Source organism: Cantharellus anzutake (genome assembly GCF_015039405.1).
Source record: "Cantharellus anzutake strain C23 chromosome Unknown EI90scaffold_38, whole genome shotgun sequence".
Classification (NCBI taxonomy): domain Eukaryota; kingdom Fungi; phylum Basidiomycota; class Agaricomycetes; order Cantharellales; family Hydnaceae; genus Cantharellus; species Cantharellus anzutake.
Genome location: NW_024066988.1, coordinates 751,004 through 763,519, shown reverse-complemented (window position 1 = coordinate 763,519; position 12,516 = coordinate 751,004). Strand labels below are relative to the sequence as shown.

Genomic DNA, 12,516 nt, shown 5'->3' with positions numbered 1-12,516 from the left:
TGAGGGCATATGCTGCATGCGTGCGCACTAGGTTGCGCCCTAGAGCCATCCAGGGTCATCCGGGGCTAGGCATGTCGTGTGCACATTGCGGGCAGGTCAATAATACATAGATATAAGGGAAAGGTCATCTGTGTGAAATAGAAATAGAAATAGAAATAGAAATAGAAGTGGAAGAGGGATAGAGGGGAAGGGATATGAAGGAAGGGTGCAGGGTGAGAGAAGGGGTACCGGGTGAGGTGGGCCTGGGTGGAGGCGGGTCAGGCAGGTGTGCCCTGACAGCTGGGTTTCGATGGACTTTTGGTCCTTCTTCCCTTTTCCCTTGTTTTCCTTGGGTACTTTGGTGTATTTCCCCAAGGGGTCTTTTCTTGGTGCTTCCACCAAGGCTTCGGCGACTTTCTCATCTGCCATGTTTTCTAACTGGCACGCTACAGCCAGTTTGATTTTACAATTTATGTTGTCATAATCAATGACTGACATTGGGCCCATTCTTATGGTCCCAACATTGACTTCCTCACCCTCTGAGTTGGGTGAGTATTGAGGTCCTTCATATGGGTCCTCTACTTTGAAACTTGATGCTCCAGAGTTACCAGAGTTGTTCTCTGGTTTTTTTGTCTGATGAGTCTTCTGACTCTTCTTCTGATGCATTCGTGATCTCCATGGCAGCTATGAGCCTTGGTTTTTCATCGCTTGTTGCATTGTGTCTTGGGCAATCTTTCGTTTGCCCTATTTTGCTGCATTTGCTGCAAATTGGAACTGACTTTTGGTCAGTTTTCCTCGAGTTTTTCGAGGATGTATCATCTTTCCATCTTGTCAGGGCACACACCCTGACTAGCCCGGACCCGGACCTGGACCCGCATGTGCGCCTCCCCCTGCACGCTCCGCACGCCGCATGCTCCGGGCCCGGTTCCTACCTTCATGTGACTTCCGGGTATCCCCGGAAGTTTTCGCCATATTGGGGCCACTGTGGGAAAGTGAGAAGTTAACCTTCTTCTCACTTTCTTACCCACAGTAGGCAAGTGTAGCCTACTTTCTATTTATCTATACACTTTCTTACCCACAGTACCATTGTGCCCTGAGGTGGGCTGTTACAGGTCAGGCTCTGGGTTATAGAGAGAGGGGTCATGGGGACCCGGGTTTGTCCCCTGACACATCTGGATTTTGGCTCTTCAGCCTTCTTCCCTGATGGGAGGGCTCTACCGCGGCTCGTGGTTGCCGTGGTAGTTGTTTGGGTATAATATCCTGATTTGTAGGCTGAAGACATCTTCAGCCTGTCAATTATCTCGTCTACACAAGATATTGCTTTTAACATCTCCTCATTTGAGGAGAAGTCCACTCTGATTCTGTCATGAGCGATCATTTCCCTCTTCCATTCGAGGGGAATGTAGTTTAGGAACCTGTCACCATCTGGGACGCTGCTTTAGACAATTCTAAGTAGAACTGTTTTAGGCCTTTTTCCACTTCATATTTAACATTGCAGTACTTCTTTGTCATGTTCAACACGGCAGAGGCTTTAATGAAGGTTCTCATCAATATGTTGAGAACTTCAAGGAACATGCCCTTGTCTCCTCTGAGGAGAGTTTCATCTTGGAGTCTTATTCCAAGGTCAAATGCGGGTCCCCCTAATCCACGAATCAAGCTGTCCAGATGGACTTCGTCGAATTGGAGACCTTTGCATCCTCATGAGGCAAGGAATCCCAGTAGTTCTGTGAACCACTGCCAGAACAATTCCATGCCGTTCTCTCCTGACCATTTCCTGTCAGGAAAAGCTGGCCCATTTTTTAGAGCTGGTAGGGAGTGAGTATTCTCACTTCGGCCATTCTTATGGCCTTTTCGTACCATTTCTCTAGGTACTCCTCTTGCTCCCCTGCCTTTGCAGGGTCGCTATCCAATGGAGATCTCTCCTTTGGGGGGTTTTCGCTGGGGGGAATCTTCCTCACAGCATTTCTTTGGTTTCAGGTGAATTCGCCTAAAGTTGTATTTGGATTCTCTCATTGTTTTGAGAGAGTGTGGTTGAGTTACCTCTCTGTTCGAGAGGTTCGTCAAAGGTGGATGTTTGGCCAAACCTTTGGTGCATGCCGATTCTCCTCCTAATTTCTGAACAATGCCTTCTTTCAGCATTGTCTTCTCCTATCCTTGGGAGAAGGATCTCCTTAGTGTCTCTGTCGAGTCGCTGATGATACTCCAGTGTGCTTTCACTGGTGGTTCTTTTCGTGAATTTTTCACGAGTTCTGTTTTTGTCCTGGCCCGTGGCCTAGGGGTATTTTTTTGTTTCCTCACTATTTTGTGAGAAGTTTATCTCCTTCAGCAAGTCCATCTGCTCGCTGATTTTTTCAGTCAACGCGTCAATTGCATTGGCCATTCTTTCTAGAGTTGCATTTATTATGTGTGTCACGACCATGCACTCTGACCCGGATGCCGGCCCCTTTTTGTTTTATTTGTCACCTGACCCATTCAGTTTCCTTACTATATATACTTGTATATTACATCATCATAACTTTAGTCTGAATATCGACATGGTTTGTCCCCCTAACAAGGCAGCCCAAGCCACTTCGAAATGTGGGCACTGAGACAGTAGGTGGGCACAGCACTCTCTTGGAGTCGCTGAGGCCGAAGCCCAACCCCAGAGCCTTGTCCCCGCTGGTTGTCCCCGTTTGCTGACCCATACCTAACAATGTGCAATTCCTGGTTTTCCAGGAGGAAGTTTGGTTGGGTGAGCAGTGACTCTCCCCAGTTGACATTGCCGCTTCTGGGGGTTCCAGAAGGGGTTCTTGGAGTGACCACTCCACACTCGCTTTGTTTAGGTGAGGCTGTTGCAGAGGGTGCTTCCCTTTCATAGAGGGGTCTGTTCACTGGTTTTTCCTTACTTTTCTGTAAGGCTTCCTCAGCAAACTCCCTCATTTTGGTTCGCCTCCTCTTCATTATTTCGGAGACCTCCTCTGAGGTTGGCGACCTTGCCTTGTCTGGCATGGCATGGGTAGTGTAAACAGCGGAAGTTCTTTTGGAGCTTCCGCACTCTGGGAGATCCTGCTCTCAGGGCATTTTTTCGTGCCTTCTTGGGCTCCCAGCCTGAGGAGAAGTTGGTCTTCACTTTCCGTCCTCCATTTGGACGGAACCTGGAACAAGTCCAGTAGTTTTTCGGATAGCCAACGCAGAGGCTCTTCCCTTTGTTTCCCTTTGTCTGCCTTTGGGGCTTGACTTGGGGACATGGGGGAGGACTCCAGGGGATAGTTGGGCCCTGGAGTTTCCTGCAACTCTATCCAATCAGCTTTTTGGGCTGATCATTTGGCACTTACATGTTTATCGCACAAGTTGATCACCTCCTGAGGAGGTGAAGGATCTTCCCCAGCTGGGGTTAGATCGGTATGTCGTGGAGTCCTAGGGGTATTGGGCCCCACACTTACTCCACATAAGTTTCTAAAACCTTCAGGGGCCAACCCTGAGGTGGTTGCTTTTCCTGGATCGTGTTGATCCTCGTCATCATCTGATGATGGCTGTTGATTTGAATCTCCCATGATGGGAGATTGCGGTTTCTTAATGAACCACTCATTTCTTTTTAACGTCACTGCAGACGTGACCTTGCCCTCATGGGCATGTTTAGGCGTCATTGGCGCTACTGAGTCAGATTGTTAAGATAAGTTTTTGTGGGTTGTGTTGTAACCTCATACACTTAAAAAAGTGTGAGGTCCCAGTGGGTAGCTCAGCACACAGAGCCATAAGTGATACAATGGTGTGTATTTTATGGTAGTGTGTAAGCAGTTACCCGGAGGTTACCGCTTACCCACATGACTATATGTATCTTAATTACATGTGGCTCGGGGTTTGGGGCTATTACCCTGACACAACAAGACAATTGATATGACAAATATGGGGCTGCAGAGAAGGAATGTAAGGGGTTAGTGTAGGTGCCAACCCTGGTTAGCCTAGTTCCTCAGGCTGTCAACAAAATTAAGTTATATTTGCAACAGTTGTGGGAGGAAAGGCTAAATTGCTCTTTCCACTTTCCCACACTATTGTTAGATATGGGTCTGGGGCCAGCACCGAGGGTTGCCATTGCAGGCTGCTATAAGCCATGATGCCGTGAACAAGGCCTGAGGGTAGGGCATTTGGCCTCAGTGACTCTAAAGGAGTGCTGTGCCCCCTAGCTGTCTCCTGGCCCTCATTTCACACTCACTGGGGTTGCCTTGTTAGGGTCAGAACCTGGGGAGTCATGATCAAGTTGATATTAGAGCTGAAGTACAATAAAGTATCATACAGGATATATATAGGAAGAGGAAATGAATAGAAGCGGACCCAGGCTGAAGGCCGAAGGGTCCGGAAGCAAATGGGAACAAAGAGTGGCTGGCAATGACCGAGGGTCAAAACAAACAATAACAGATAAATAAGTGAAGGAGTGTAGGGCTGCGATAGTGGTGATGGCAATTGTAGCAGTGCCGGACTCGGAGTTGGGCTGGAGTCAGGCACAGGAATGGTAGCAGCCTGGTGAGGGCCAAGTGGGCAGAGTAGGAGGAGTCATGCTGGGCACAGTGCTGGAAGCGGACTCAGGGTGGGAAGGTTGGTGTGGCTGTGGGGGAGTCAGCCAAGTGCAGGGGAGCCCAGGGGCAAGTGGGGGGGGTGAGCAGGGAGTCCTCAAGGAGGATAGGAATGAAGTTGGGGCTCATGCAGCAGGAACGGTGTAGGTGGGCACAGCTGGTACTGCACAAACAAGCCGAATATCGTGATTTCCCCATCCCTGCACATCCCCACTTCACGAAACACATCACACACGTCCTCATATACTATTCCTACCCTTCCATGATTTTTCCCTATTTTTTCAGACACATTCCCAGTCCCCACAGACCAAATTCCCACACCCACCCAGCAGTGTGGCCACTGTTAGAGACCAGATGTGAGACAAAGGAGATGTCTCCATGGCAGAGGGCTTTGGCCTCAGTGACTCAGACCAGGAGTGCTGTGCCTAGTAACATGTCCATGCCCTAATTTACTTACTGGCAGTGAGAACGGAGATTAACTCTAGTCGATTTTATCACTAGGGTGTAACCTATCTACAAGTTAAGTATATATAGTTACAGCGAGGGTGGGCCTGTGAATGGCGGGACCGAGCAGAGCGGAGCTAATGGAGTTAAGCATTAGTTGACTGAATATTACTGACAAGTCGGGTTACAGGGTTAGCAGAGTGGCAGGCTATAACCCAGAAATGGAAAGGAGGGATAGGCCCAAAGGTAGACTTGCAGGGCAAGCAAGTGAATTGCCCAGTGGGGGTGGGAGTGCACCAGCAGACATCGGAGCTGTCTGGAGGCCTTCAGGGCTCCATACTTAGGGAGGCATAGGTAATATATTGAAAAGAGGGGGTGGTGACCATCAAGGGAGTCGGAGGTGATTGCGGAATACAGGGGCTCCAAGGTTAGTGAAGAAGGAGCAGAGGTAGTCCGGAAGGATCGGAGGTAGTGGAGGACAATGGCCATAGATGGATATGACAGTATCCCTGTGAGGCCCCAGCCCATATCTATATTCTGCCCACAACATCAATTGATGTTGTGTTGTCTGATAATTATGTTGTGACGCTAATTTAGCATCATGGAAGCTTCTCTATTTATTTGTGCTGAGAATGCAAAAGAATGTATATAAACCCTCAGGGTAGCTGTAAAAGGTGGGTCAGCCTTTGCTTCTACCCTGTTAATATACAGCCCATCAAAGTGTATACTTAGACGGACCAACTGAGGCCTGAGGCAAACAGGGGAATGGAATGTACCATCCCCAAAACAAGTAAGATCCCTTTCAGTGTCCCTGCAGGGGATCCCAAGGGTATCTGCTGCAAGTGCATGCACTGGGTGTGTCATGTGCACATTGTGGATGGCTCAATAGTACATTGATATGAGGAAAGGTCATCTGTGTAAATAGGAATAGAAAGAAAAGAAAATAGAAAGAGGAGAGAATAGGAAGGAGACAGGATGGGAAGAAGAAGGAATAGAGGGAGGAGGGGAAAGGGGCACTGGGTGAAGTGGAACTGGGTTGGGTCAGGTGGGTGTGCCCTGACAGGATTCCCCCCTCAAGACTAACCTCGTTAGCCCTGAAATTAAGGACCCCCTTAGACAAACAGTAGTGGCACAGCACTCCCCTCTAAGTCACTGAGGCCAAGGTCCTCATGCATTAAGTCTCGCATTCCACTTCTGGGACCATCCAAATCTGCTGCCTTCTAACACTTAGAAGAGTCCCAAAAACCTAGTCATTGATAACACTGAGGTTCTACCCTTCAGTGAACATAGGATACAAAGGGAAAGCCCAGAATAGGGGCAGCAGTGACAGCAACAGAGTAATGATATATGATATGATAGGGAATATGTGGCAACATACTACTAGCTGACTTACAAGATATTGATAGTGGGAAGAGGCAGACACTTACATATCATCCCCTGACAGAAACAGACAATGCACAATCCCATACAAAAGCAAAACACTAAAGCAGTCAATCATCATATGTTTCAGAAGAAGAATCATCAGATAATTTGTCACTGGGAGAAGAGATGTCTGATGATGTGCTGCAAGGAGAATAGTTGCTAGGCACTGTGAAATCATAATCAAGTGTAGCACTCAGATACCAAGCAGCTTTGCCAATATCGACAACAATGGGGGCCTTCATCTTGCCCTGGAGCAGAAATCGAGTACCATCCTTGCTGGACTGAGGGCAGTAGAAATAGTTGATATTATTGATCAGTCGATCACCATACCAGGCATCTATGTTGTTGGTGCTGTTTGCCTTAACATAAAATGGGTAATACCCTCTTGGGACATCAAGTTGTGAGTCTCCATTGAACCATACTCCCGACCCAGAAAGATTGACTAGCAGGGTCCTTCCTGCAGCAAATGAATAGCCCCATTCATTTTTTGGCAAGTGATGGAAAAATGGATGCTTGATCCAAGACTTGTCCAAGTCAGGCCCTGCATCCACCCAGGAATGATGCACATGGACTGTGTCACCTGCCAATGGAAGAGTGGGTTGAGTAGATACTGGATGAGGGATGTGATATGGGCAAGTAGGGGCCATGCCAGGATTTATAATCCAAGATTTATCTCCCCGTACATCATAACATGCAATAAAATCACCTGATTCCGTTGACCAGGTAAAAGCACTGTGCGCATCAAAGGCAGCAATGTATTGTGCCTCTGGAGAAAATCCAACTGTGTGACGCTCAGGAAAGGACTCGGAATTGGATTGGGAGGATGGAATGGAAGAGTCAGAAGGAGGAGAGGCAAGTGGCTGAATGTGTGGGTCACCCAAAATGTCTATACATGCCATGTTGTTGTACCAAGGCTTTCCTGGATCCCGTAGAACTCGTACAATGAAGAGTCCACTATCTGAGACTGCAGTTACAACAGGATAGGTGCCTACAGGGAGAATGCCAAGTTTCACAGGGAGCACCCCATAGCCATAGATAGTGATGTTCCCATCAAAATCCTCGGTAGCAACACAATGGTCACCTTGGATAAACTCAATCCATGCTGGTGGATTGGGTGGATGATTCTGGAACTGAGTGATCATATGCTGATCATCAATGTCAGCAATCTCAATAACACCACTACCAAACCCAAGTGCAATGTATCGACCATCTCTTGAGAGTGCTGCACATGTCACAATGCCATTACGGACATCAGGATCATGGAATTCAGCTTCATAATTGATCTCTTCATGACCCCACATATCAACCTCCTTTGGCCATCCATCTAATTTCACCTCCATAAGTGTTTGGGCATTAAGTGAAGCCTCACTCAATTGAATCAAGTGGCTCAAAATCTTGCCAGAAAGACCAAAGACCCAAACAGGCTCAAAGAGGTGGCCATATAGTTCCCAAAGAGGTGATCCAGGTGGGCAGAAAAGAGATAATGATCGATGAATGACCCAAGAATGGCCTGCTGCCCCATAGAATACTGCCACACCCTCTTGCAGGAGTTCAATTACATCATGATTCTATTGAAAGCAATGTCACATCATTTATATAAACATAATATGAACCAACTCAGACTTACATTGTATTCATCAAATCCTGCTGGCACATGAGGGCACCCTTCCATGTGCAGGTATGTAAGGAAGTTTTGTGTAAGGAAGGAATTAAACTCGTTCTGCAATCCATTGTTATTGGACTCTTGTGAAAAGAGTTGTGCAGGGTCCAGGTGGTCAAGCAGATTGTTAATAACATATCGGATGTGTTGGGGTTGCTCCCACTTGAGTTTAAAATCTGCCCATTTTTCTTTGTCACTGAGAGGGGGATTAGTGGGTATTCTGAATTTATTCTCCTTGCAACAATTATTGAAAAGTTGAAGGATTCGTGGTCCAAGGAAAAATCCTTGCTTGTCATTGATAAAAAACACTTTGTCGTTTCCATTGCCAATTGGATCCCCCATTATGAATTCTTTCGCTGTGGCATGATAGAATTTAACACCTTCCACATCCTCTCCAATGATGGAGCTGATTGGTTCCAATGTGGCTTGGGCCTCATCCTCGGCAATTCCTAAAAGCTGTGACATAGAGTACACACTCAGTGATGTACGTGCCGCAATAATGGTGCCAACCAATAGGTGATACATCTTGGCTACATCGGCAGGCATTGCAGATGAATCAGGCATATAGGCTCTTTGAAGTATTCGCAAGTACTCCCAGTCGAGATTGGTGGGTGCATCAGAGAGATTGAGCAGGTACTGGAACTCTGTCTGCAGGGTGCGACCATGCCGTGTCCGCAAGATGACTTCGCGAATTCGAATTGAGGCCATAACAGGCAATTCACGACAAGCCAAAGTAAATGCATGCAGATCTTCCTCCGAAGGCTTCCATCGAGACTTCCTAATACAATCTCGAAGGCCATCTTCCACCATGCAACGGACTGTATGGTACTTCTCCTCCTTCGTAATTATGTCCACATCCTCACATGGTATGACAAGGCCCTGTTCCCGAGCTTCATCCCAAGCTGACACAACCAATGACTCGGGACGACAGCTGACAAATACTGCAAATGTAGCTGGCAACTCTTCGAGGATAAGGACAAGCTCCATCAGACATTTGAGTGCTTCTAGATCTCCGCACTCGTCCAAGCCATCCAAGATGATGACAAGGCGATCTTTTCCGGGAGGTAGTGTTTCCATCAGATTATGCATTGGCTCGATAACAAGAGCCTTCATTTGCTTATCTAGGGGCAGATCCTGGAACAATTGCAGATCTCGCTGCCGCAGGCGCCAAACAAGTGACAACCTGAAGTCCTCATCAAAAGATGCGAGTTGATGTGCCAGTGTGGAAGGGAACCGTTCAGTAGAATTAAGGCCCGATCCAGTCCGGTTTTTGTCCCAAAAAAACGATGCTGCCAGAGCACCTTGCACCTCGAGGGCGGATGCAACACTCATAGCTATAGCAGTTTTCCCCGACCCCGGGGATCCCCGTAACCAGACAAATCGGTTCTTCACGTCCTTCAAATGATTGAGTACAGAATCCCGTATCTTATCCTGAGTGGTTGGGAGGCACTCTGACTTGCTCTTCACATGAATGTACTGAGCAGATGCGGGCTTCAGTCTTGACAACTCCACTGAGAGTGTGTTAGCGGGGGTGTTCAGACGCATGGAGAACCTGAGAGACGCACATTGCCCTGATGATTGAATTGTCTGAAGGAGGTTCAACGTCGTTGCCTCCGCCTGTCGAGTTGTTTGGTTGGTTAATATTCAGCGCTTGAGAGAAAAATTTACAAACCGAGAACGAAACAATCGCCGTATTGATACACGTCTTTACATCACTTATGTCCCGAGCTATCTTTGTGGCCGATATGAATTTCACCAAACGCTTCAGACTTTTCAGGGATTCGATGCGCTTAACCTGGCCTTCCAAAGTGCTGTTAACGGCTTCGAGGTCAGATGAGCGGTCAAGGGAAAGGACTTTGCAACGTACGAGTGGAATTCTTTAAATAGGAAAATCACTTCGGGCGGGATTTGGCTCGTACAGAGCTGAAGTGGGCGCAATATGGTGATGTAAGCTTTACGGACCTCATCATGAAGGCCCTCGAGATTTTTATTATTGCTGTCAATGGTCTGCAAGTCGGGTGGAAGAAACATGAGCAACTCCGTCGCTGACCACCAGACCAAAATGTCACACAGACCTCATAACCTTGGAGCAACGTCACAAGGGAATCCAAAATTTGGCTGGCATATGGGACAGGCGAGATTTTGAAAGCAGAGGATGCAGATCGAAGCATGGATATGGTGACGCTGATAGCCGTTTCCTTTCTACCACCAGCTGGGATAGCGGACGACGATGATGTTTCCCCCGACGGAGGAGACAGCACACTGGTGTCCGTATCCATATCCATGTATTTTTCGTGTGCATTGAGGATTGCACGGGGGTCATAAATGGGTTGTATTGTAGAAGTCGAGTGGCGGTTGTCTATACTCCCCGGGAAGGAGGGGCGAGATAACGACGGCCTGGAACCACCCGGAGATGCGTGGCTGGGCATAGTCGGTACAAACTTCGTGAGATTGGGTGCGCTCGATAGGTCTGGATCGGGGCTTCTGCGGAGAAGCTCTGTTACAGGACGCCCTGGAGATATCCGCCGTTCCGAACCCTTAGACCCGCTGGAGGATTGCGGAGTAGATCGGACCCCGGGAGGCTGGAGATGGGGACCATCAAGCTGATCATAGCTGGTGTTATCATGGATTTGGCCTGTCCGAGCCCTTGTGAAACGAATCTGGGGAAGTGAAGAGTTCGAGGGTTGGGGTTGTGATGACCGCGGATCACCAGAAGACGGCGCAAGGGCGGGATATTGCCACGAAGGTTTCCGTTTGGGAGCCATAGCACCAGTGTAGATTGTTATCAATGCAAGAGATGAGGAGGGAGGGGAAAGCCTGCTCAGCCACGGCTGACTTGATATTTGTCAAAAGGCAGCAGATAGGCGCCCATGCATTGGATACGATGCAAATCCAATTGTGAGAACAAAGGGTTATTGGATGTTACCCTTTTTGGAGACAGGTACGGCTGCCAAAGTGAACCTACAAAACCCCTCTGAGATGAGCGCAAAAAATCACGTGTTTGATGAATTTACACAAATATGAAAATGATGATATTTTTTTTGAATCCGCCAATTACAATGAAGGAAATGAATAGGATGCAAGTGTGAAGACGCACGGGTGCCTTCATAACTGTGGGGCATTTAACGGAACAGAAAGTTGCATGCAGTAAGAAAAAAATAGTGGATGAAGGGGGGCGAGGGAATTGTGAGGCCAGTTTAAGTATACATATATATGGTTTGGTCAAGACCCCTGGCGATGGCGGTTTGGCTTAGCGGCCGGTGCCGGATTCTCTTCAATCCCATGTCTGGGTGGATCTTGGTTTGAGTCCTGTATGGTGTTTCTTTTTTTCTCCCTTAGAAAACTTTTAAGATAAAAAACTTCAATTCCAAGGGGTGATCAATGTCATGAAAAATGTACATTGGGTGGCTTTTGACTTCGCGATCAACCCCGGATCCGTGGCTGAAATTAACACTTTATATATTACTTTTAGGACTGGATCCATGTGAGGTCTACTTGGTCTAGTGGATTATAGTGCTGTTTATGAGCCTGTCTCCCCCCTGCTTGTGCAGGTTTGATTCATTCTTGGTGGATTTTTTTTTGCCACAGTTATTGCACGAGGATGACTTCAATGTATATATAACACCGATAAGCAATGCTACACTAACTGCACTAAACAAACCCTATTCTGAGCACATTCTACAATACACAAGTGCTGTAATGGTAATTAATAATTTTAGTTTGGTAATTGGGTTGGGTTGGGGAATAATGGGGAGGGGACAATGAGACCGCACGCAATGAATATTTATTACATAATAATGTCACATGTAGGCAATGGTCGTTGGCTGGTTTCTAAATCAATTCCCATCATTTTTTTGTTCAGCCATGATCACATGTATATTTCCTTTTGTGCTCATCTCAGAGGGATTTTGTAGGTTCATGTCAGAGTCTGGATTATTGTCGGAGTCGGAATACTGTCAGAGATCTGGAATGCTGTCAGAGACTGGGAATATTGTTAGAGTCTGGCAGACTGTCAGAAGATGGATAGAAGACAGATTGGGTTTCTGTCTGAGTCGAGGTCGGAGGTGGTGCAGAGTTCTGTTGGAGCGTGCGCACGGATATGCGGGCGGAAATATGCGGCGCGTCCGGAAGCGCTGTTCAAGGTTAGCAGAGTGGGATCGTGGCCTCAGCGACTCAGGTGGAGCGCTGTGCCCTGAGCTTGACATTTGGGGGAGATCCTGTATTTACGGATTGACACTCACAGCAGACTTCAAACAAGACTTGCAGGTGGAGCAGACCTGTAGGAGGAACGCGGACTCCACGAGCACGGATTCAGAGGGGGGGAAGCCCCCTTTGCAGAAGGAGAGACTCAGACCAGACAGGGGGGTACTCTAGTTGATTTCAGACTAAGGTCCCCGAAAGTATTTACAGGATATAAATAGGCAGGAGGGAAACACAGAAGGACCGGTCAGTCCGGCGTGG

The 12,516-nt window shown here is 47.6% G+C and overlaps 2 protein-coding genes across 2 annotated transcripts; both read right to left on the bottom strand.

The window, feature by feature from the left end:
* Positions 1–9,063: 9,063 nt before the first annotated feature.
* Positions 9,064–9,441, bottom strand: EI90DRAFT_2850423 (uncharacterized protein; the record flags this gene model as incomplete). Its single annotated transcript, XM_039053743.1, has 1 exon — positions 9,064–9,441. A coding segment is annotated over one exon (378 nt), but the record flags the coding sequence as incomplete, so codon positions are not given.
* A 52-nt stretch (positions 9,442–9,493) lies between these two features.
* On the bottom strand, positions 9,494–11,080 carry EI90DRAFT_1651661 (uncharacterized protein). The gene is made up of 5 exons (XM_039052006.1): positions 10,131–11,080; positions 9,923–10,062; positions 9,735–9,866; positions 9,621–9,672; positions 9,494–9,566 (listed from the first exon to the last, which is right to left on the bottom strand). The coding sequence occupies exons 1-4, from the start codon at positions 10,818–10,820 to the stop codon at positions 9,654–9,656; spliced, it is 981 nt and encodes a 326-aa protein (XP_038913929.1). The 5' UTR covers positions 10,821–11,080; the 3' UTR covers positions 9,494–9,566; positions 9,621–9,653.
* Between the last annotated feature and the right edge of the window lie 1,436 nt (positions 11,081–12,516).

Coding starts and splice junctions, on each gene's coding strand:
- EI90DRAFT_1651661 (XM_039052006.1), bottom strand. CDS start 10,820: ATGGCTCCCAAACGGAAACCTTCGTGGCAATATCCCGCCCTTGCGCCG. Junction 10,063..10,130: donor CGTTGCTCCAAGGTTATGAG/GTCTGTGTGACA, acceptor CCCGACTTGCAG/ACCATTGACAGCAATAATAA. Junction 9,867..9,922: donor CTATTTAAAGAATTCCACTC/GTACGTTGCAAA, acceptor AGCCGTTAACAG/CACTTTGGAAGGCCAGGTTA.